This window comes from Cystoisospora suis, assembly GCF_002600585.1.
Source record: "Cystoisospora suis strain Wien I chromosome Unknown contig_1766, whole genome shotgun sequence".
In the NCBI taxonomy this organism is placed as follows: domain Eukaryota; phylum Apicomplexa; class Conoidasida; order Eucoccidiorida; family Sarcocystidae; genus Cystoisospora; species Cystoisospora suis.
In genome coordinates this window covers 35,141-58,878 of record NW_027154566.1, presented here as the reverse complement: position 1 = coordinate 58,878, position 23,738 = coordinate 35,141, and the positions used below count along the sequence as shown (strand labels likewise).

The following is a 23,738-nucleotide window of genomic DNA, read 5'->3' as shown; positions in this document are numbered from 1 at the left end:
GCAGTTTGGACTGCCAGCGTCTTCCATGGGACTATCACCCTCCTGCATGCAACCGCCGTTGCAGAAGGCAAGCGTACATTGTATGTCAACCCTGTAATTGACCTGACGAGAAAAGTTGCAACTGAGGTTCTCGAAGATCTTTCCTTCCGCCACCGAGCCGGCCCGTCAACCGTACCAGGTTGCTATGTCCATTCACGTCAGAGCTTTGGTTTGTTAGGCCGCTTATCAGGGGTCTTAATCGTCGTGCGCGGCGTGGTCGGTACAAGGCTCACCCTCGGCAGCCCCGGTGTCTGCGAGCGAGTCGATGCAGTTGACTCCTTGAATTGTTCGCTCGCTTACCTCCACACTCCGCTTCTCCAGACCTTCTTTTTCCGCAGTGGGATCTGGTCTTGTCAGTGGCCTCGTCCGCAATGCAACGTGCCTTCTGCAGGACGGTTAGCTGTGTCGTTCCTTTCACCGTCGGCCTCTCGTGGCTTACAGTCGAACCTCTCTCTTGCTGCCGAGTGAAAAGTGGTGAGCTTTAGTCCAGTCAAGTGTCTCTGCTGAGCGCGTTTGTACTCTCTCGCTCGCGCCACGCACGTGCTGCTCACTCCCGGGTTTCGTTGCTCATGACCCTCGAACAGACTTCAACAAGGCGTCAATTCGAGTGTATATGTGAATCAGCTAGGGTAGAGGTGTGTCGGCAGCGCCCGACGGTCCGGACGAAGACGAGCGTAGGTTGAAGCTGCCAGAAAGAGGAGTCGTTTACTTCTATTTGCGAGCGGGTACCGGCGAATTGACGTATCCCGCACGTACCGTTTCCGGATGGGAGGAGAGCCGCTCCTTTGCGTAACCTTATTCTGGCTAGGCCCCCACCAGGTCGTCAGCTCATCGGGGCACTGTGAGCGCATTCCTGCTTGCCCAGAGGAAATTCCAAGTGTTGTTTTACCCCGTCTTCTCTATCAGATAAGAAACTGACAACTAGGCGAGGCTGCACGAGAGAAGCGTAGCTTTGTGCTGTATCTGGCTTTCTTGCTGGTGCGAGCACCTACGCGTCCGGCTTGCTGCCGACGACTCCCATAGGTCGAACAACGACTTTCTCCTGGTCAGGAGGGCGGGTTGGGAGGCTCCACCTGCTTTTCTGGGGATTTGGTGCCTGTGCTTCTGACACGAAACCTTTGGGAATGACAGACACAGCTCATCTCCTTTTTTGCTGAGCCTCCGACACCAGCTCACACGCCGCACAGGGCTCCGTTGTCGGTCGACGAGGGCGCTCTCTCTGCGGGGCTCCTCGCCTGCGTTCTTTCTAAACCCGCGTCTCATCTTCGAGGGAAATGACCGGCTCACTCCAAGTAAAACGGAATAGTACCGCGGGCTCTATCTTCTCTGTCGTACGTCTAACATTCTTTCGGCTCGCGCGAAAACCACTTACAGGGAGGATGAATCTCAACAACTTGTTGAAATGTCTCCGGGCCTGAGGCTAGGCAGACAGTTACCTGAGTATACGTACGAGGGTGACGTCACTTTCCATGCAGAGAAAGATCCCGGGCTCACCTGGCAAAATGGAGCTTATTGTTTCTTTTTCTGGCTCTCCACAAAAGAGCCCTACTTTTCAGAATAAGGCGGCACTCCTCCCTCCTCTCTCTTCACAAAAGTCACTCGTTGCTGGCCTCCGACTCTTTCGGTCCCCTCGGATATCGTCCGAAGCGCTTCACTCCACCCAGGAGCTGGGGGAAGGCCTAGCGCTCTCAAGCCTCAAGCCTGGCCATTCATCTGGGCGGACGGTGCCTTCTGCGTTACAGTCGCAAAATGCGCCTGATGGGGACTGCTGGTACCCGGACGATCTTTACTCTGAAGTGCCAGGAGACGCGGGCAGCCCCCGCCTATCTCATCAGGTCGCCTTACCAACTTCCTCTGAGCAGCGGACGTGCTTTCAAGAGCACGGCTTGAGATCGCTGGCATGCGTGCCAGGAGTCCTAACTTCTGTCGGCTCTGCATCGCCCCGTGCTTCAAGCGGAATGGTCGGAAAGTTAGTGACTGCAGCACGCCCTACAGGTGTTGACGGGCGTCCGGTAACTAGACAAACCCCCCTCCAAGCTAACAGACAGAAGAGGAGCGAAGACGCTTTCACCAGACCATCTTCTATTGGAGGCGGCCCGAAGATGTCCCACTCTCTGTCAGGCAACCGGAGTGTAGACGAGGGTCGCTTTTACAGAGGGAGAGGCGCCGCGGAAGGCCTGCACTATCCTCACGAGGCCGTGGGAGGTTCTCCTTTTCAAATCCAGACCGAGCAGTGCCGGCGCTTACGAGGACAGAACTCAGGGCTTTTTCGTGAGGCCCCCATAACGACAAGCGACGCCGTCGTGTCTTTCAGACCGGAGGACCTTTCTCGGCCACCCCTTGACCGGCCGTCGGCTGACGACGTGCCTCCAGTATCCCGTTCAGGCTCTTCTTGTTCTCGCGGAAGTTTCACTGAGGCAGAGAGTGTTCCTGATGAGGCCCGTCCAACATCCCAAGTGCCTGGTGACTCCTCCTGTAGGGGGGCCTATAGTCAAATCACAAGAGGAGCGGTGGCTAGTGGTCTACCTTCCGTACATGTAATGCATGAGGGCACAGGCGAAAGACAAGTCTCTTCGAAGAGACAGCGCCAGGCTTCCCCGCTACTGTGTTCATCAGTTCCACTAGCCCAGGGAGGGCTCGTTTCGGATCGGACAGGGGACAGACCCGTTCAGCAGCCCGGGCCTCTCAGGCAGAAGACTCTGCTGGGACGGGCTGAGCTCACTGTGCAGGACGAACGGGCAGTCCAGCGCGGACACCGTGGCCATGCAACGGCACTTCGGCCAAAAATCACAGTAGCGGAGGAGCACGTCTATGTACCGAACTCAGTCTTATCTGAGGTAGAGCAAAGGCAGGAAGTTGTCTATGAGGCTCTTAAGGGGAAACAGTGTTACAGGGCTTTCTCGGCTATTAACCAAAAGGAGTACGACGCCAAAGGAAAAGAGCCTCTCTCCGCAAACTGCACGGCCAACGCCTCAGCTGCACAAGCCGTTCCTTTCAACGACCGGATGCCAGGGCTGTCGCATCGTGATCCGGTCCTCTCTCCGTTGAACGAGTGTATGGAGCAACGTGCTGTCAGTTGCACCTATCCGGCTCCTTCGCCTTTCTCTGTCTTCTGCCCATCACCTTCGGGCGGTGTAGGGGCGGGAGGTGCGGCCCGTGTCTCTGACAATTATTCGCCGAGGGGCGGGCGTATTCATAGAGAGGCAGCAGTACAAGAGGGAGAGGAGAAGAAAGAGAGAGAAGGACGGATAGGGACCGGAGAAGTAAGGAACAGAGCACCAGGAGCTTGTAGTTCAAGAAAAGAACGAGAGGGAAGGTCTTGCCTGGCAACGCAGACAAAGGAAATCCTCGACAGTGTAGATACCTTGAAAAGCTCCTCAGTGAACAGTTCGGTACCGGATGAACGCTCGGCTGGTATAGCAGAGGAAGCTGCAGCGCAGGTGAAGGAGTGGAGAGGTGCAGAACACAGGCTCATGACATGCGGATCTTGTGATGATGCCAGACTGGATGGACAAACATGGGGAGATTCTGAGTGGCCGATCCTGATGCCGTCCCAACAGAACTCCCAAGAGCCTACATCTTTTGGTTCTTTTCTTGCGGCAGACGAGCGGTGCAGGGAAGGGATTGAGCAAATAAGTCGCAGATACGGAGCAGCTGAAGAGGAAATCGCAGAGATAGCGTCTGAGGGTCCATGCCAAGTGAACACCAGCGAGGAAAGAGAAAGAGGTGCATTCTCGCAGCCACCCGCATTTCTTCTGTGCAGCCACTTTTCCGCGTCCGCCTCAGGGAAATCAGCTGACTTGGAGTCAATTGACGTCAGTCACATGGATCATCAGTTCAGTCCCGAGGCCTCCCCGAGACAGTGTCGTTCGCAGGCCTTGTCTCGCAGTCTCCTCAAGGAATCGCATGGTGCTCTAGGCCTTAGACGAGCACTTGCTACGCCGCGCGTCACCGCGGCGGTGCGACAGAGAGAGACGGCAGAAGCAGAGCAAGAGACGGTCGAAGAAAACGACAACAAAAGCGAAGGGAGAGAGGAAACGACGAAGAAGGTGCTCGGGTGGAGTGGAATGGTGGGACAAAAAGAATATAAACGGAGACAAGAAAAGCTTCGGCTGCAAGCTTGGAGAGAGACATTTAGAAGTCGCTCTCCACTCATCAACTCATGCAGGTGGTCTAGTACCGCTCTGAGACGAGCTGGAAAGGTTGGGAAAGCTACTGGAGGGCACCAAGCAAATGCGTTTCCTTCCCCTCGGACCTGTATGACGTTGGCGTCACCCTCCTGGCGTCCCGTGAAACTCAGCAGCCAACAGGTTCAGAGGACGTCCTGGAACTGCCAGGAGGGAGGCAGCTCCAAGAGAGGGGGTGACAGCGCCCCCGAGAAGGCACTCTATGCTCACCACGGAAAAGGGAATGAGAAGAAAGAGAGAACGGGAACTCCACTAACACATGCTGCAGAAGACTGGGAACTTAGAAAACGCCTGAGTGCACTTCAGTCATCCCGAGGCGAAAGTATGCGTTCGTTTGTCCGTCTCTCTGCTTCAGAAGAGAGACCGCAAATGGTCCGAGAAGCTTCCTGCTCGCTTTCAGCCAGCCCTAATGGGCGAGGAAGCGAGGGTGATGCTACGGAGAAAGAGCCCGTTCTGTCATGCAGTCTACGACCGCAGAGACGCAAGTCTCCCCAGCCCCTGCTAAAGGAAAGGACGAGTTCTCCACAGAAGGTACCAAGACAAGGCGGAGGTGCTGAAGAAGATCACCGGTCACTGCACCGAGAAGGCAGAGATTCTTCAGAACTAAAGCCAACGTCCCCCGAACAGACACGTTCCATAAGAGCCGCCGGTTTTCTTTCGGCGAACGAGCCCGCATCATGGATTCCAGCAGCTTCGTTGCACACCGTAAAGCAGCTCGGTCCTAGGAGTCGAGGGAAGGAACGTTACCGTCAACCATTCGAAAGCGGCTCAGCGCTCTACCGGGGGCCATTTCAAGCAGCAACAGTCACGGAGGCGGCTGTGTCTACCCCTGGAACAGGGCACGTGTCTCCTATCAGTTTTCCAGGCCCGTCCTTCATGGCAGTAGTTCGCCCCGATGTCGAAGATCCAGTGTATGCTTCTTCTCACCCATCGAAGCACCCTTGGCCTGGTCTCTCTGCATCGTACTGTCATTGCCCAACACCTTCCTTTATCTCACGTTGTTCTCTGCCTCAGGTCCGCTGTTCTCCCCCGCCTGTGCACTCGCAATCTCCTCACCCAGCGTCCTCCGTTAAGCTAAGAGAGGAAGTGGAGATTTCCAAGATTTCTCTAAAGGAGAAGAGGGACAGCGATCAATCTCGCCAAACACTTGAGTCCGGGATTAGGGGAGCACACGGTCCTCCAAGAAACGGCTCTTCCGCAACTCCCAACACCGTGGTGCGTACGCTTTCTCAACAAACGTTGTGTGAAAGCATGGCTTCATCGAACTGGCCGTCTCGAGAGCAATCCCTGTCTTGTCGCCGTCATCACCCGGAGTCGCCGCACACGTTGAGCGCGGGGCATGCCCCTTTCGGTGGTTCCCGTGGCAGGCGGATGTCGGAGACGTGTTCTTCTCCTACTCGGTGTTGTCAGACACCCTCTCCCAAAGTATATTGTTCGCCGTCGTTATCCCGGGTGTCAGACCGTTGTAGCGTCTTTCCTTTACCCTTCCTTTCAATTTCGCCTGGTCACTCTCCTCTGCCTACGTCTTCTGCATCTCGAAGTACGTCTCCACTTAACCGTGAACCCCCCTGCTCCGGGGGCAGGGCTGCGGGTCCGGCTCTCGCGCTGACTAATGCATCGGGGAGACGAAAAACAAGCATGACAGACAAGGAGTGCAGGATAGAGCCACTCCCGATGAAAGAAAGCAAGAGGAAGGGATCTACTGCAAGAGCCCTAAGTAAGCCAGTGGTGAAAGCGAGTGAGTTCCTCGTACTTCGTCAAGTGTCAGGGGGTGACAGCAGGCCTGATGCCTCCCCAGTGACTTTGGGTCTACGGCAGAACCCACACGGCACTCCCACACCACAACGCGGACAAGATCCCGTGGTCTCATCTTTGCAGCTGAAGGGAAGGAATAACTGCACAGCCTGCTTTGACGGGACTGACAGTGAAGCCGCGTTTGAGAAAAGAATGAAGTGTCCGGTCCCACTGGACAAGAGTCAGGGAAAGGAGGTGATGTCTGTCTCTAAAGAGCTTGACAGCTGCGTTTGTCGGCCTTCCCCTTTACAAGCAGATCCGGAAACCGAGAGGCCCGAGGAGGAGGGCAGGTGTTCTACGCCCCACTTCTTAGCCGTAAGGCAAACCGAGTGTGCCTGGAGGAGACGAAATAGCGGCCGTGTTCACGCGCGTGCTCCAGCAGGCCGGGTAGCTGGTGGCGACCGTTTCCAGACTATTCCAGAAAAGTTTAGCGGAGAAGCTGACGTCTTCTGTGCATCTTGTAGTGGTAAAAGACCCGAATCTCGCGTTGGGAGAATAACAGGGGAAGGAGAGGAATATGGGTGCGTCTCTCTACAAGCACTGTGTGGCTCTACCAGGGCAGTACTCAAGAAGCTGAACAGGCCATCATTCGAGGATTCACACGCCAGTCTGAAACATAGCACGCGCCAGGGGGAAGAATCGACAGTAGTACCGGGAACTGTATCCTCGCAACGGGAAGACAAAAGGACATGCCAACGCGAAAGCGTCCCTTCCAAGCCCGCCCCCTTCCCGGAAACACTTGTTCGCGTGGTCGGACATTCTGGTCTAGGTGACGGGAGGCTCAGTTACTCCCTTGGTGACTCTCTACTGCCCAGTTCAAAAGCACCGCCCGCTAAGATTGTACAGGAGTATAGAGAGACAGACAACATAGAGAGAGCCTGCTCGGAACGTCACGCACTCCCCGGACGGACGTGCGAAGAGGAGACGATTCATTCAAAATCCAAATGTACAACAGTGAGGATGCTGACCGCTCTTCTGCCTCAGCCTTCCTCTCGAGGCAGCACATCACGAGGTATCTCGGACTCAGGAAGCTTACTAAGCACCACACAGGAAAAGTCACACTATCACAGGTCGGGTGCGAGTCTGACTTCGAAGCCTAGCAACGACGCGGGGGAAGAAACAGGTTCTCTGCAAGCTTTGGGTATAGCTCCGTCACGTCCACAAGCGCCTGGACAGACTCAGAAGAGAAGGGGAGAGGAAGGAAACAATAAAGAAGTGTTCCGTTCGGCAGAAGAGATTTCGTGTTATGCTGTCCGGATGCGTTCCCAAGAAAGGACCCTGGTTCCTGCGCGGGACACTTACTACAACGAGGAAAGAGAAGGAAACGCGGAGTACTTCCAAGGAACGGCGGCCGCACAAGGCCGGTATAAAGAAGACGTCGCCTCCTGTAAGGAAGGGCGAGCGACTAGGAGCCCTCTTGGGCGTCCCTGCACATCATCACCTGGGAAGGACACTCTAGCCAAATCAAGGGACTCGCATCTTTCCTCGGCCTCGAAACATGGTTCCAAGAAAACTCCGACACCCGTTGAAGCGATCTGCTTTCGTGAGGACGCAGAAATGGAGGCACGGACAGCGCCACGAAAACAATCCAACAGAAGAGAGGAGACAGGGCGTTTAACTGGAGGAGCTTGCCAACGCAGTGACGTAAACAGTGGTGGGGCCGGACAAACCAAGGGCGGGAGACAGTCAAATCACGACGGCACAGGGAGGAAACCTGAAGAGAACGACGGGGTCGAGCAAGCGTGCCCCCCTAGTGAGGAGGCAGATAGAGAACGACGAAAAGGATCTGCAGACACCGGGCATTCATGCTGGGCTTGTCCGTCATCTAAAGACCGAGGAGGAGTAGAGCCCGAACTTTGTAAAGACTGCTGCTGCTTACAAGCGGAAGCGGAAGCACAAACTAGAAGACCCGAAGAAGAACGGTCTCAATCTTTCCAGGGCAAACGTAAACGGATATCTGACTCAGAAGCGGAAAGAGGGCGGACAGAGACAGTACGGTGCTGTCCTGCTGGTGAAGTCGGAACATGCAAAGAAGCAGAAGAAGCTGATGAGAACCGTGAAGTTACAACAAGCGTTCCGAAGGAAAAAAGGGAAGATCTTCCTGAGCCTCCAGCCGGTCTTGCGACTTCAGAGCCAGACAAGGGAGAAACGATAACGGAGGAGGGCGTAAGGACTAAAAGACGTGTACCGAGGAACTACAAAGAAGACGGCGACGGCAGAGAGGAGGACGGCGGGTACTCGGCTAGGGTTCCTCATAGGGAGGAGAAGTCAAAGGAACAACAAGACGAGGAAGCCAGGCATGTTATGGCACCGTGGTGCGGGCAGGAGGGCGATCAGAAAGAGCACGAAGGGAAAAACATCAGCAATCGGACAGAAAGCATGCTGTCCCGGACCATCGGTGGAAAAAAAGAAGATGAACTCTTCCTCACTTCGTCGGACATCCATACAAAGAACGAGTGCGGATCAGCTATCCCTCTTTCCGAGTACGACAGAGCACTGACTGTAGAGGGGGCTCCCAGAGAGAGGGCAAACGGTAGAGCGGCCGACACGGCTTGGCTGAAGGACTGGCAGTACCAGTGCACAGAAGAAGAAGCAGCGTACCAGCAACGCCAGGACCACTTGCCCTGCCGGCAAGCGGTACCACTGGGACGGCCAGTAGGGAGCGCAGGGGTTGTATGGCAGGCCTCGCAACTTAACCAGAATCTTGCATTTTCTCACCGGGACAGGGAACTTGCAGACAAGAGCCATCACGAGGAAACGGCTATCCACGTGGACACTACGGGCCAGGCTCTGCCAGTTTCGGCCAGACACGCACGCGACGGAGGTCGAGAACAGGGACGGCAGAGCATCGAGGAAAGACCAAAGAAGGAGGACGGAGACTCCCCGATAGCAGAGGGTCTCGGCTCCCGGGGCAAAAAAGAAGAGGGCAATCCAGAGAGACACCAGCTCCAAGACGAAGTGACTACTCAGGGCGGTCGTGACTGCCAGCACAGACCAGAGCCGTGTATCGGTGAGAGGAAAGAAAACGAAGGGAATGACGAGGAGTACAAGAAGGCCTGTCGCCGCCAAGGCGAAGTGGCAACTCGTCGCAAAGACCAGGGAGACAGGAGAAGTCGAAGAGGGGAGTGTCATGAAGGCGAGCGTGCCACGAAAAACACAGATGAACAAGAAGACCTCCAGTATCTTGCAGGAGAAACTCGAGAAGCTGAAAGAGATCCGGAGAACAGTGAACAGCAACCGCTCGAGGAATACGTTGGTCGGGGCGCGTGCTACAGCAAGACGAGTGAGAAAGCCACAAATGACAGCGGTGCCGCTGGAGGTGAATTTCAAGAAGAGAAAAATAACGACACGAGGAGCCCAGTGGCCGTGAAGGCAGGCACGGAACCAGAGGTACACCAACGCAGAGAAAAGGAGGAAAGCCCCGCAAATGAAGCTGAAGGAGACTTGAAGAGAGAAGCAGAGGTGGAGCAGAGGTCTGAGGGAGAAGGAACAGAAAGCGGGGTAAACTGTATGAAGGACGAGGGAGCTTGGGGAAGAGCTGCCGGCGGCACCGGTGGGCCAGCGGACCCACTGGCAAACAATCGAACTGCGGGAGGAGAACACCTCGGCCTGCCTACGGAGAAGAAGCAACTTGAGCTTGAGAGAGTTCGAGAGCGAGGCCTAGGAGAGAAGAGTAAAATCTCGCGGAAGTTAGTCTCGGTGTTCATGCAGAGAGAAGACAGCCATGCCGGCCATAAACATCTGACAGCTTCAACACAGTGTTCTTTCAAAAAGTTTGTACCCAGGGTGAATCGCGCCGGCTCACCTGCCCGAAAAGAGGCAGACAATTTTACGGAGGAGCTTGAGAAAACTCTCTGGGAGCTTGAACGATATTGTGTAGCGTTGCAGAACGAAGTGCCTAGGCCGCTTTCCTCGCCCCCGACCTCTTCCTTAAGCAGGCCTTCGGTGCGGTGGCTGACACCATCGTCTTCTCTGTTCTCCAAGAGCCTTCCGTCCAAGAGCGTCTCCCCTTCACCCCCTGCGAAGAGTAGCCTGGTTGAAGAGGAACCAGAGAGAAAAGGACACGAAAATAAAGATGACTCCAAAGGCTGCAAGCAAAGGGAAACACACTTAGAGGCGAAGGAGGCCGCTGATAACAGACTTTCCAAGGCTGCCGAGAAGGCAGGGCCGACAAAGGGCGATCCAGGCAACTGCGGTAAGGAACGGGCCTTAGGACTCAGTGAAAGATCCTACCTCTGCTCCAGACCAGTGTTTGCCTTCGGGTATCAGCTTGCCTTACAATACTGTCTCCAACTGCGGTCGTCGTCCTGGTGAACCTGGACGCTCTTCTCCCTCAGCGTCGGCGCCTGCTATTTCTCGGTCTGCCGCCGCGACCCTTTCTTGTTGTGTGCGTTTGTTGCCTCATCGCTTCCGGCTCTCTCCTGTTTCGTCATCTTCAGAGAGCGAGAGCAACTCCGAACAGGTCTCGATGGAGGGACAGCCAAAGGTGGAAGAAACGAGCGCGTCGTCAGAACTGGATATTTCGCCGGCGCGAGAAAAGGAGAGAGGACTAGGCAGAAGAGAAGCAAGCCGCCAGGGGGAAGAGACACTAGGACTGGAAGTAAGAGTAGAGGAGAGGAGGATGCGGGAAAGCGAAGAGAAACATGAAGTAGAGAGGGCGATGGGAGACAGAGAACGCAGAGATGTCTCTTGCATACCCCTCGTGGCTGAGGAGAGCGGAAGGCGTTCTGTAGTGACTCGCTCATTCTCTGATCCTCTCTTGGTGACAGGAGTTGATTTTTCCGAAGTATCTGCTAAGGGTACTCTCTCATTAGCTTCAACATGTCCCTCATCGTCTCATTTTCCACATTGCTCCGGGTCTTCCTTCCCTGCTTCATCCTTATCGCAATGCCTACGGTTGGATACGCACTCCTCAGGGGTGTTGACTGTCTCTGCAGCGCACAACACCGTCTCTTCTTTCGCACAGACAAACCCTCTCATGACTGCACGGTCTGCCTTTCATGTCAGCACTCTGTTTCCGGGGACAGAAAAGCAGGCCGACGTCAGAATAAAACTCTCAGATGTCGTCGGACAGATGGGCCATGTAGAGAAGGTGTCAAACGTCCTAGGAGACGACAGTTCGCCTCCTGTTCGACAAGACACTCTTCTCCATCTGACCCCGATCCCTGACCGTGGAGGCTTCTCCAGAAATCTGACCCCTGCGGAAAAGCGAACAAACAGCAACGATAGATTTGCTGATACTGCGGGATCAGGAGAGAGCGGAGTGGAGAGACTGCAGAAAGAGTCCGAAGCTAGTGGTGAAGCTCGACGAGATACCAGGGCCCAAGGCGTAGGAGTCGGAAATAGGGAGAAAACCCGAGTGGCGCGCTCTCAAGGCAGAGAAAAACGAGAGACCACAGCAGAGAAGGATCCTCGTACAACGTTGGAGGAGGATGAAAAACAGAACGGAGAAAGGACAAAAGAATGCAGAGTGGCTCAGCACAGCCGAGGTACCAACGAAGCCCAGACTGAAACGCAGTCCGCAGCCACGGATACCGCAGACTGGATGAAGTTGGTTCGTAATAGGTCTCCTCCTCCCCAACCTCGGGGGAGCAACCGCAGTCAGGAAGTGTCTCTTAGCTCCCGTCGACTTGCCTCTCTGGCAAGCAAAAGCCAAAAGACAAGCGCCATCCGGAGTGGCTGCCGTTCTGCAAACTGCGCACAGTCTTCGAATGACAATCAGACGCGAAGCATTTCTCCTGGAAAAGCATCCGCTTCTCTATTGTGTCGACGCCCGCGCACACCGCAGTGCTTGTACACGTCAGTCTTGTGTCGCGCTTCTCGTACACCTCACAGCTACGCAAAGGTCCCCATTCGTCCCGCTCAGCGTTTGCGAGGAAATATCGCTGGAGGTCACCAGTCTCGCTCGGAGTCAGAGACTGGGAGGGAAAGTCGGCTAGAGGAAGCCTGCCGAGAGAAGAAGAGCCGGGCGAGAGACCGTTCCGGGAAAGGACTTCCTCTCTTGCGAGGTAAAACAGGTGAAAAGTCTGTGTCTCACGGGGAAAGAACAACCAAGGTACAGGTCAGAGTAGTTGGAAGATCCAGAGCGTCAGTAGAGAAAGAAAGGAAAGAACTCGACAGATACCATAAAGCGGTAGAAAGGCCGAAACAGGAATTACTTCAAGGAGCATCACACGCTACGTCGAACAAAGAAGAGGGAAGAGAGGAAGGAGGGGTACAAGAGGAACAAGCACAGGATCCACTAGTCCAAGAAGGAGCGGTCGGAACCACAGGAATTCAAAATAAGACATCCGTGGAAACGGGGCCCGGACAGGAGGCCTTACCGTTTCTGCTACCAGGCATCGAGCTAAACGAAGGTGCCGTAGTGAATCGAGCCGAGTTTTTTGTGGGACAGATAGCGACGGTCGAAGGTCCGCAGAAAGTAGACAAGCAAGAGGAGACAGGAACTCTTGTCGAGGATCCTCAGAGTCTCCTGGCAATAGACGACCTTCAGCCCCTGAACGACCAGAAGGCCGAAAGTCTTCTTCAGTTTGGGAAGGAAGCTGAGAACTGCAAAGAGGAAGACTCTATGGAGTGTGATGGATTTGACTCCGATGAAGAACGCTGTAAATTCCCATCTGCACGTGTGGATGGGAGTGAAAACGATCAGGAGCAAACAACTGAGAACCAGGGATGCAGTTTTTCTAATCGGGTTCCTAGGGAAGGCAGTGCTCTGCGCTCGCGTACGCTCTCAGCCACCGAGACTGTGGAACTGCCATCAAGAACAGAGTCGGCTGCGTGTTCTCCCGGTCCTGAACTGTCTTCTTCTCCCTGCTCCGTTCCTTTGCGGGTGGCGTGTGACAGGCGACAATCAAGCTGTGCTGCTAGTTTGAATTCCAGACGTGAAGGAAGTTCGAGCTCCTCTCTCTCGTGTTCTCTTCCTTCTGGTGGTTTTTCTGTTTCTCTTTCTTTTCCTTCTCCCTCTTGTGCCTCACCCTCACGTCACTCTTTTCGGCAGCACCAAGATTCCGAATGCTCGGCAGTTCACTGCTTTCCGTCTGCTGACTTGTCTTTGCCGTCCAAGTGCGACAGCGGCCCTGCTTTTTCTCGCCCCCCCGGTTCACGTGCTCGTTCTTGCGGAGTCGTTGCTGCCCCTTTAGACGTGCCTTCCTGTGCATCTCAGACTTCTGACTTTGTTCCCCGCGTCTCATCACGATCTTGTCTGCGTTCGTGTACCTGTTCTCAGAAGTCGCCGTGCGTCTTCTCTCCGCCCGATTCGTCTGATACTTTCCAAGCTGTTTCACCTGGACCCTCGGCATGTCCGCCTCCCCTTCCTCCCTACTCACTTCCCTCATCTCCTAGTGGCGCGAAGTCTCTCTTACCAGCATTTCCTTCTCTTCCACTCTGTGCACGCTCAGGTGGAGTGCGGTGTCCTGTTCGTGTTTCCCTTCAGTCTTTTCTTTCCGTTACTTCTGCGCCAGGCGAGGGAACCGACGCAGCTTCACCTCTACTGGATGAGTGCGCACTGCGTGCCACCCTGAGCGGCCCAGCGCGGAACGAACTACGAGAGCAAAGAGTCATAACAGAGTGCTTGAATGCTGATGCGATGGCACCTCTCTCAAAAACGTCATCAATGTCGTCTTTGTGTTCGTTGCCTTCTCCGAAGAGACAGTCACATGGTGAATCTTATCGCCAGACACCATCTTCTCTTGTCCCCCATCAAGTAGCTCTACCAGGGGATCGCGATTCTTCCGAGCAGGCTGCTTCTCAATCTCTTCAGCTTCCAGCGGTTCTTACTTTGGCGGACTCTCCCTCTTTCTGGCCTCCTGACTCTCTTTCAATTATGTACCCTTCTTATCACTCCCTCTCTGCTTCCTCTTCATCGTGCTCATCTCTACTGTCGGGCCCGCATCTACCGAGGCTTTCTCCCCTTCCATCTCAGGACCACCCTGACTCTCATTCATCTCGGGCTGCGCACGAAGAGCTTCAAGACTCGTCATCTTCGCACGATGCACCGAGTGGACCTGCTTCACGCTTTTCGCTAGGTTTAGCCGAGGAGAATTTTCTTGGTTCAAAGGTGACACACAGGAGAGAAATCGAGGGTGCAGCGAGTACTGACAGAGCCGGAGCCTCTGATGGCGATACGAGAAAGACGCGGCAAGCGAAAGGATTCAAGAATTCTTCTCGTACTCATTCTCCTCATATTCTTTCGCCGTACAGACTATGGGCGCCTTCAGATGGACTTCAGTCGCTCTTCGGATTCAACAGTTCTCCCGCATCGCCCTGTGGCTCTCGGAAGGGAGACGGAGGTACTGGTAAGGGAAGTTCTCAGGCCTGTAACCTACCTCGTCATATGGAGAAGAATGCTCTGCTCGCATTAAGGTTGAGCTCGCAAGCACAGCAAGCGAAGGCGCAGGAAAAGGGATGCGAGCGGTTGAACGGAGAAAGGAAGCAACAAGAGAACCTGGGAGACCAACACATCCAGCCGAAGGGAGAAGAGGAGACAGACAACGAGGAAAGGTCAACAGAAAATAAAGGCCAGAGAAATAGGCTCTTCAAAGGCATGGGGGAAAAGTCTGGAGACGGAGGTCAACCGCTTAGCGGTGAGAAGTCTGTCCAGAAGGAAAGTGAGCGACTATGTGAAGGTGTAGGCAAAGCTCGAAAGCAAACCAATGACAGAAGACAGTCCAAGAAAGCCGAGGGAGCGCAACCTCAGGCAAGGATGGACAGCCGAGATAACGTTTTTGATAGACTCTTTCATAGACGCCCCCGTAGTTATGCAGCCGCGGTTAGAGAACAAAGGAGACTCGAAGCCCGAAGGTGGGAAGCCGAGAGACGTGCACAGGAAGAGCTCGCCGAGTGTACCTTCCAGCCGAATATACGGCGAACTCGGAAACTCCTTTCAAGGGACGGCAAAGAAACAAACGAAAGGCGGATACGGAGTGTTGCGCGCTTCAGTGAGGCCATTCGAGCATGGAGGATGCCGTCTAGATCCACACCTCCTTCCAAGGAGGATAAGTCAGACGTGAAGGGTGGGGGCTGCCGTCTTAGAGCGCAAGATGGCAGCAAACAAGGAGTAGATAAGAGCGAGAAGATGCATCGGACAGAACTCGGAAGGGTGGCGCATAGTGAAACTCCAAAAGATTGTTCTATTTTCATGAACCCCAGGCCAGGCGGTCACGATCAGCACCTAGGCTTTCACGTAGGACAGATCGCCTGGCCCGAAGATGAAATCGAAAAAGTTGTTGGTGTACCGAATCAGTCGCCCACTATACGACAGAAGAGAGATATGACTCAAACGAGCTTCGACGCCATTCCGGCAGTGGCTGTCTCACCAAATGTTTGCTCCTCGTCCATTCGGGAGGGTGATTTCCTGGAACCTAGGTGTCCCCGCTTAGTGGCTTCATCTTTTGGAGAAAAACACCTGCTCATCTTCGACGAGGATCTAGGTCAAAGACGGGACATGCAGGAAAAGAGAATACCGCTCTCCTGTCAATGTCCGACGTCATTTGAATCTGTCGCAGTAGCGGAGTTTACTCACGGGTCAAGAAAGGAAAGGCAAGGGGCTACTGCAGGCGACTGGGAGACAGCCGTTCTACTGTGGAAAGGACTGCCGCGGGCTGTGCGGTTGTCGAGCCCCCGTACTCGCCCTTCAGAGCGAGTCCAGCAGTACATACATCGGCGAGCGTTCGAATGCTTGAGCGAGCCGTGGTCAGTGCCGCTTCACTGCGGCACTACTTGGCAAGAAACAGCCTTTGGAGCAACGAAAGGAAAGAACCTGCAGATGAGTGAAGGACTTTCCGACCCAGAAGGAGACATGTCTAGCCGAAAACGGCTAGGTAGACGCCGGTGTAGATTCTCTCCCTGCAAAAGGGAGAGGACTGAGGATAGGTTGGATAGCGGAAATGCAGAGACACGACCAAGTGAAGGCCCCAGTGGCCATCATGTCGGAACTCGTGCTCTACCGTTGTGGTCAATTTGCCCAATCGCCTCGCATTCAGGAACAAGCGTGCTGCATTCACACGAAAGAGGAGAGACCGCGCGCGAAACAAAGAAAGGCGGTGGTCCTGCCATGCGACATTCCTCCCGTCCTGAAAGGAGACAAACGAACTTTCTCGCCGTGAGAAAGCTCGTTGCGGATCGGAGACGCAGGAGAGCCGGGCCTATTTCGTTTGCAAGAAAGCGCATGGAGAGGAAACGAAGAGCAAGAAGAGAGGAAACAACAAAAGCGAGGTCTCTTTCAGTTCTGCTGTCAGGGAGCCCTTGTTCTCTCGGCGGGGACCAAGGCTGCAGAAAAGAAGCCACGGCAGTCTCCGAACACACTGTTTGTAGGAAGCGGCGGACTCCTGTCCAAGCAGAAAAACAACCTTTGGAAGGCTCCCGTCCTTCCCAGCAGGGAAAAGACCAGGAAAGGGATGTGATGACGGTTTCGCGAGTGACGCGGCTGCATCGGTGTCTGTCTCTGTGGGAGAGAGGCAAACTGAGGGTGAGACAGAAAAGAAAACTTCGATTCTTCCTCGCCCGGCGGCTGTCTGTGTCGCTGTCTTGTAGTTTGGTCCATCGAGTGTTCGGGGAGGTCTCTGTAAGCCTGGTGGAGAAGGAGGTGCGGAGCTGGTTCTGCGTACCCTAGACGTGTCGGGTCTGTCGCCCCAGCAAGATAGATAAGCTGGAAGCAACTGTATGAATACATTATGTGGGGGCTGCGCTTCTCCATTCACGTTCTATGAAATCTCGGCGGCTTCGATTCTCCAAGCTGCTAGTGCCCCGTCCCTTTTCTGCGTGCAGGCAGAGAAACTTGCTGAAGAAAGGCTGAAGCTACGGCGAGAATGGGAAGGTTTGTTAAGAGAGACACTGTAGATCGTCTAACATGCAGCGCTCAGCGTACCGCAACTTCTACATTGCAAGTCACCCGCCCATTACTAGAGTCTCGCACTACTCCCATAGCTAAGCAGCCGGATACCTGTCTGTCTCTCGAGTCACGCCCACTGAAAGTTGCGCGGGGACCTGACACTGACAATCATTTGGTGTTAATGCAGGGCTTCGAATGGGAGGGATTGTATCGCAGACGGTTCCTAGGTATATGCGAGAGAGTCGAAACAGACTGTATGTTTTTTGCACGCTTTGGAGGCCGCGTGCAGAGGTAGATTATGTCCTAGCAAGCACTGCCTGACAAACCGGCTGTAACGGACAATGCGGATTGTTCAGTACCACGCGTGCGAATGTAGGAGCGCTTGATTTGATTCACAGCAGTAGACATCGACCATGTGTGTGAGTGTATGCGTGTACGCAGGCATTGTCCTATTCGTGTACCATCCTTTAGTCAAGCGTTTGGAGTGCGTCTGGCTCGGAGTGTAGAGGTCGTATCACAATAGCAGACCCCCCTCTTCTTTTCTGGTCACAGGCTAACCATCCGCAAGCTGCTTCTAGAGCAGTAGTGAAGGTTTTGCAGTGTCTGCTAGGGTTACCTGCCGTCAACTTTAGCGAATCTGTGGCCTTGCCTTTGCGGTTGTTTGCTTGCGTGTCCAAACAGCTGACCAAACTTTCCGACCAGCAGTAAATGCCCGGTCTAAGTGGCTAGACGGCAATGCTCTTCGTCGGCTTTTCGAAAGATGTCTGTCTCCAGATCGAGCGCTCGAGCGCAAGCGATCAAACAGCTTTTTTCTAGAGAGGGAAAAGGAGACGAGATCCCATCAAAACAAGAGGAACTCTAAGAACAGAGAGACTGCTCCAAGGGTACAAAACGAGCGGAATGGAAGGACTCCAAATTACTTTGACGACAGGTGCAAGATGACGGCTCAGGAGAAACACATTCGATCTCTCTAAGCGGCTGTAATGTCGCATGCTGCATCTCTTGCGTCCTTCTTTCACCATTGGTTAGGTAAAGGGTCGCGTGTTGTGCATGTAGATGACTGGTGGCGGATGCTGGTTCGCTCCCGAAACAACTCATCACTCTTCTGTGTCCGCGCGAAAAGCTGACTGTCCGCGGCAGCCTCTTCGCAGTGCATAGGTCGCGCAGCAGCTTCGGCATCATGTGTTCTACTCTTGTTTACTTGTAGAACACCAGAAACAGCACGTGCTCTTCTGCATCGAGCGTCGGGTGGCATTGCGCGCTCGTCGATCATTCTGTCGTATGCGCCCTAGGAGACCTTCCCCATTCTGTTCGGTGTCGTCTCTTCCGTTCGCGAGTCACTCCTCCAGGCTACTCCTGCAGTCCGCTGAGACTGACCGCACCACTCCTCGTCTTTGGAATTCTTTCGTGTCGAAAGATGTACTGGCGTCTGTACAGCTACTTTCCCTTACCCAAGTCCAAGTCGGTTCCGCCATCTCCTTCCGTGATTTGTCTTCACAGCAACAACAGTCGCCCTCGTGTCTCGCCAGGTGTCGCCTCAATAGACAATGTACAAGCACAACCTGGTCGCAGCCAGTGCAGAGACAGCTCGCGAGGAAAACTCACGCGCGACGCCTCTGCGCTTCTGAGTGCGCAAGTGGCCGCATCCAAGCATGCAGGACAGGACACAGAAGGCCTACGCCCTCCCCGGAAGACCGTGTCTTTTTCGTCTCTCCCGCCCCCGGGGATGCTGAGTGGGAAGATGGAGAAAGGAAGCAAGGACAACCTTTCTGAAGGTGATTCAGTTTCTCCTTCTTCACCACCGTCCGTTCTGCGTGCGGAGAGCAGACCTGAGGTAATGTCTTCTACGCAGCAGTCCTGCCACCTGGGAGAATCCGGAGAAAAAGAGGGGACCCCCGCGTGTCGTAGCACGAAGCATTCCTCTAGTATGTCTTTTAGTTCGCCCCTGGCTGAGAACCCTTCGCTCGTCACACGAAGAGGAGAAAGGCTTGAGATCAACAATAATTCAGACCAGAGCCACTACAGAGAACCCGGAGAACTCGAGACGTGTGAGAGCAAGACTAGCAGGACCCCCTCTGGAGAAATTCAGCGGACAGAGCACGCCAAACGCCCACGTACCTCCTTGCTCCACGAGCAGTGCAAATCCTCAGCTTCTGTTTCCTTCAAGGTGAGGCTGTGGCACGAACAATGAGTTGAAATCGTTTATCAGCGGATCGCGTTCGTGGCAGAACATTGCTTAGCCACGGCCGTCCGTGGCCTCGAAAACTGACGCTTTCTCGCGGGTGTCCGCGGGAGCGTGCTCTAAAACATGAGTTAGCATACATATATAAATGGACACGTGAATACGGTATTGTGATTGATAGGCGGCAAGCCCCCGTCTCGTAGTTGACTCTGGCTGCGCCTTAGCTCATCAGTTATGTCCCGGATGTGAAATCGTCCGCAGAGTGTATGTATGTGCACTACGGGTAAGTAAACCTAAGTGCCCGGACTGAAGGATCACTTCGTGAATATTGCATATCTGTCTCAACAACCCGGCCGAAGGGCCGCCTAGAGCAGCAGCAGCGCCGTAGCGCGTGATCTGTACTGAGCAGTATTGTTCAGGCGTGCAACAGAGAGAGTCTGTGCTTTTGGTGCCTGGGCGGCCGCGTTTGTCCCGCTTCTTGCAGCCGAAGATGGCGAAGCCGCGCACCAACAGAGAGCAAGCAACATCCACTCTCGGGTGGGTCTTTTCTTTCTCACACTCAGCTTGTCGCCCGGTTGCACGGCCATTATATCGCGCTTTGATTTCTGCCGGGGCCTATGCGTCATACCAGTACATCGAGTACAGTCCAGGCAAACACGCTATCTATCAAAGAACATTGGTGTTGCTCTAGGCTATATCTTTTGCGCCTCTTCGAATAAACGGTGCCTGAGAGACCGTGGCCTAGACTACGCACAGGACCTTCTTTATGGGTCGGAGTGCTTTTTATCCTCTTATGTCCAGTAAGCTTATCTCTCGGCACGCTTATTTCTCGGCACAACGTGCGTAGCTCTCTTCGCCCTCGCAGTCTCAAAGTATTGTCCGCCCTCTTTATTTGTGTACCTGCACAAAAGGCATCTCTCGGCTGTTGCTCTCAGTTGGTGCTTCCACGAGATTGTGGCACACGTCCCCGTTTCGCCTCTAATGTTTGCGCTCGCGGCAGAATGCTTCGGAACCCGGTCACCGCGAGGTTGTACTGCTCTCAAATAGCTCAGATGATGCGGCTAGCTGAAGAGAGAAGAAAATTGGCTGTCAAACTACGCGAAATGCAAGAGGTGATAAAGATTGTTATGCTCTAAATGTTTCGCCACCTGTTGAGTTTCTCCATATATTTGGCTGTTGTTTCTCGCCAACGTCATATGGGTTGTAGCCGTTTGACTCCTTGGCCTCGGGCCCATTTCGGAAACTTCCAGTGCTGTATGTACACGTCAGCGTCGCCGTCTATAGCAGCGTGCGCCCTTAAGCCGCCAGGTAGTGTGGCCTTGGAAAACGTGGAGCACTCCGTTGGACGGTGGCGCTCCTTCCGTGCCGAAGGTTTGAGGGCGGGCCCTCGTGTGTTCGACTTCCGGTTAGATCTACAAGGGGTGTCTGATGAGGTAGAGCTTCCTGCATGATGAGTTTGCTGATAGCTTGTTCACTGCGTTCCGTCCAGCAAAGGCCCACTACCTCGTAGCGAGAGTATTTCATCCAGGGAAAGGTGTACCCGATTCAGTTGCGTCCAAGGCACACACCAGACATGCTCTAAGACTGTGGCGGCACCTGGACACTAGTACCACGAAAGGGTCTTTCTTGACAAAGTGGATAGACAATTTTTACCACGCATTGAAAGTGTCCGACGACAAGAAAGGTACCTTTCAAAGATTTCATTGTGAGGGTTTGTATACTGCTCTCTGCTTAGCTAGACGCATGCACCTTCAAGCCAAAGATCATAAAAAATCATCCCCGGTTCAACACCAAGAAATTTTCGCCATCGAGATATGCCCTCATGCACGGCCCCGAAGGTTGGATCCCTTCGCAGTCCTCCCACTCCTCTTTGAGCCCGCATAATCCATCCGTATGTGATGACGCTCTAAAGTGTTCAAGCGTCCATCACTCTTTATCTTCGCAAGCGACTACAGATTCAAGTAGACTGAGAAACCGAGCCCCTTCATCCCCCCCTAGCAGCCTCCATCCTTCTTCAGCATCTGTCTCTATAGGTGGAGCTTCGGAGCCTCGTCATCCAATTATCGGCGGTGTCTACCCAGTCGGAGGGGAGGCCGGCTCTCCTCGAGACCCTTCGATATTGGACAAGGCGTGTGTTCTCCGCGAGTCGCCTCGCTCATTTTCTTCTTCTTCTGAGTCGTTGTGTCTTCCCTACCCTCCTCTTGCCGCTGTTTCTCCCTTCGTCCACCATACCCCTAGCATGTCGTCATCCTCAGCTGACCCGGTCAGCCAAAGTCAGGGGTTTCCTGCTTTTAACCCGAGCCTGCGTCTCGCCCGAAACGATGAAAAGCTCTCCGCGAGAAGGGCACGTGATGGCGCTCCGAGCCCGTCAGCTCTTGTACGGCGTGGCAGCCCCCTTGTTTCGCCTTATGCACGACCCGTTGTTTTCGCATCTGAGCATGGACTGTCTCCAGGAAAAAGGCAGGCCTCTGAGACACTTTCCCGCCGCCAGTCTGGCAACCCTCATGGTGGGCACACCCCGGATGGGCATCTGAACGATAGGAAACCTGTCGGCAGCCCTAGAGGCGCAACGAGGTCTGTGCTTTGTTCAGCACCAGGATATTTTTCCTCCAGCCAACCTTCTTTTTCCCAGCCCTCGGCACCCTTACAGTCTTCTCCCGAGTTCCGAATGCTACAGGCCTTGTCGACCAGCCACAAACGCGTGGATGACGCTGGCAGGGTAGTGCTCCAGCTCAGGCCCCAGCAAGGGGGTTCCCAGTCTTCTTCGCATCCTCCAGCGAGCACCCGTGAGATTCCGCTTAAGCCACTGCCGCGATCACACTCACCTGTTCTTTCTAAACTGGAGAGGCGAGGCGGGGCCCGGAGGCATCTGGACAGCACATCCGAAGAGAGAAACGGGGGCTCGGAGTTCACTGAGAACGGTTGTCTTCCTTCGTACCGCCGGACGCCATCAGTCGCCGCCTTGGGCGCCGGAAAGAATCAGCCGTGTACAAGGTGTAGTTGTACTCCAGAAGATGCTCGGAATGGCGTCATCCGCGCTGTTCCTGCCATCTCGAGAGCGAGGGCTGGACGGAGACTCGTGTACTCGCAAGATCACAGTTTAGCAAGACGGTTCACCTCAGTTGAGAAGAAATCTCCTCCATATCCGGCACCTGCAGGCAAACGCCTTTTCCCGCCGGATTCAGTGCAACCCCCCACCCGGTATGAGAGGGCTCGGAACTGTGTAACAAGTGATGGACCAGACATCAACGCTTGCTGTGCAGCGGCGTCTCTTTTTTTTTTTGAAAGCCACCGTATTGCTAAATCGCCTGCCCCTTCAGCTGACGGAGGTTCCGCAGAGCTCCTAGGCATCAGCAGATCTGGATCGCGACAGTTCGGCAGACAAAACACGCCTCGCTCTTCCTCAGGGGCGCTCAGGCGCTTCATCCCTCGGGATCAACAGGCGCCTGTTACTTCGCAGGAAGGCGGACTCCCCTTCCGCCGCGATGACTGTGATGGTGACGAGCGCGTTTTGACTGTTCCTGATTCGAGCCGGTCTCTTATACGTAAGTCTTCGACCAAAATCTGCTCACCTGCAAAAATCAGGGGGTCACCCCATGGATCGTCTCTGTGCCACCGAAACACTGGCTCCCGCCTGTCCTTATCTCCTGCACTTTACCGAAGACGGCCGTCTCTACGTTCGACCGACAGCCGCGCTCTCGGGATCATGGAAGCGTCTCCTTTTAGCAAGGAAACACGAGAGGAGTATTCACGCTCAGAGGAGGAAATCACCCAGAACAACCGAGTTGTGTGCTGATATCTACGCGCTGGCTCCCTGAGTCGCTGTCGCAGTCTCTTACGTGAAAAGGCACAAGACGGTGTAGGCTCACCGGAACCGAAGCCGACACTGCGGCACCTCATAGAAAGGAAGGAGAGGCCTTTCTACCCGGAGTGATTTTGCGGTAAAAACCCCCAGCCGCGAGCAAGAGCCGTAAAGACGCCAGGGGAGCGAGGGACTGAAGCTGAGCAGTAGAAGGGGTGCCGGAAGTTTGCCAGGGTGTGCTGCTCTGCGCTTGGTCACTTGCTTTTTTCTTCATTTTTGCACTCAAGCAAAAAGTTGGGTGCCAGCGGACTTCTCTTTCGGGAAAAACTATTTCTCTTCTCATCTAGAGTGTGCACGTGCGAACATCACGTGCATACGGCACGTGAAGGAGCTTTGCACAGCTCTTAGGAGCTCCACATCAGCCTGGAAAAAACTTTACTACTAGGCCATTGCACTCTACGTTCCCACTTGGTACTGGCTCATCTCTACATGCCTCGGGCCTGTTGTGCCCCTATCACTAGAAGCTCCATGCTGCTCCGTTTCCGCTTCTGCCCGCGCAGCTGGTCTTGCTTTTGGTGTACCGTGATCCTTCTATGAGTAGAGTCCACATCAAAACACGAAGTTGCGATGGGCGTAGCGGCTCCCAAACAGATTTGGAGAACGCTTAGAGTAGTGCGCCCTACCGAAGACGAAATCACTTGAACGCTTGAACTGTTGTGTAGGCGTTTGTCCTTGCCGCAGCGTTTGACCTGTTCTACGCGATGACAGGCAATATTCTAACGTAGTGATGGACAGTCTAGCGTACTGAATTAGCTGCTGAATGATAACCGCCTAAGCGCGGTCGTCGTTGATCGGGGCAAGCCCAGGTACACGCTGCCAGTTCGCACCTTCGTGACCGCACACGTA

General features: G+C 54.4%; 1 protein-coding gene across 1 annotated transcript; it reads left to right on the top strand.

Annotated features, from left to right (window-relative positions):
* Nucleotides 1–151: 151 nt before the first annotated feature.
* On the top strand, nt 152–23,625 carry CSUI_003916 (uncharacterized protein). The gene is made up of 5 exons (XM_068064111.1): nt 152–16,485; nt 16,785–16,833; nt 17,530–19,015; nt 19,515–19,567; nt 20,031–23,625. Exon 1 carries the CDS (start codon nt 1,509–1,511, stop codon nt 10,332–10,334), a length of 8,826 nt encoding a protein of 2,941 aa, XP_067923918.1. The 5' UTR covers nt 152–1,508; the 3' UTR covers nt 10,335–16,485; nt 16,785–16,833; nt 17,530–19,015; nt 19,515–19,567; nt 20,031–23,625.
* Nucleotides 23,626–23,738: the final 113 nt, after the last annotated feature.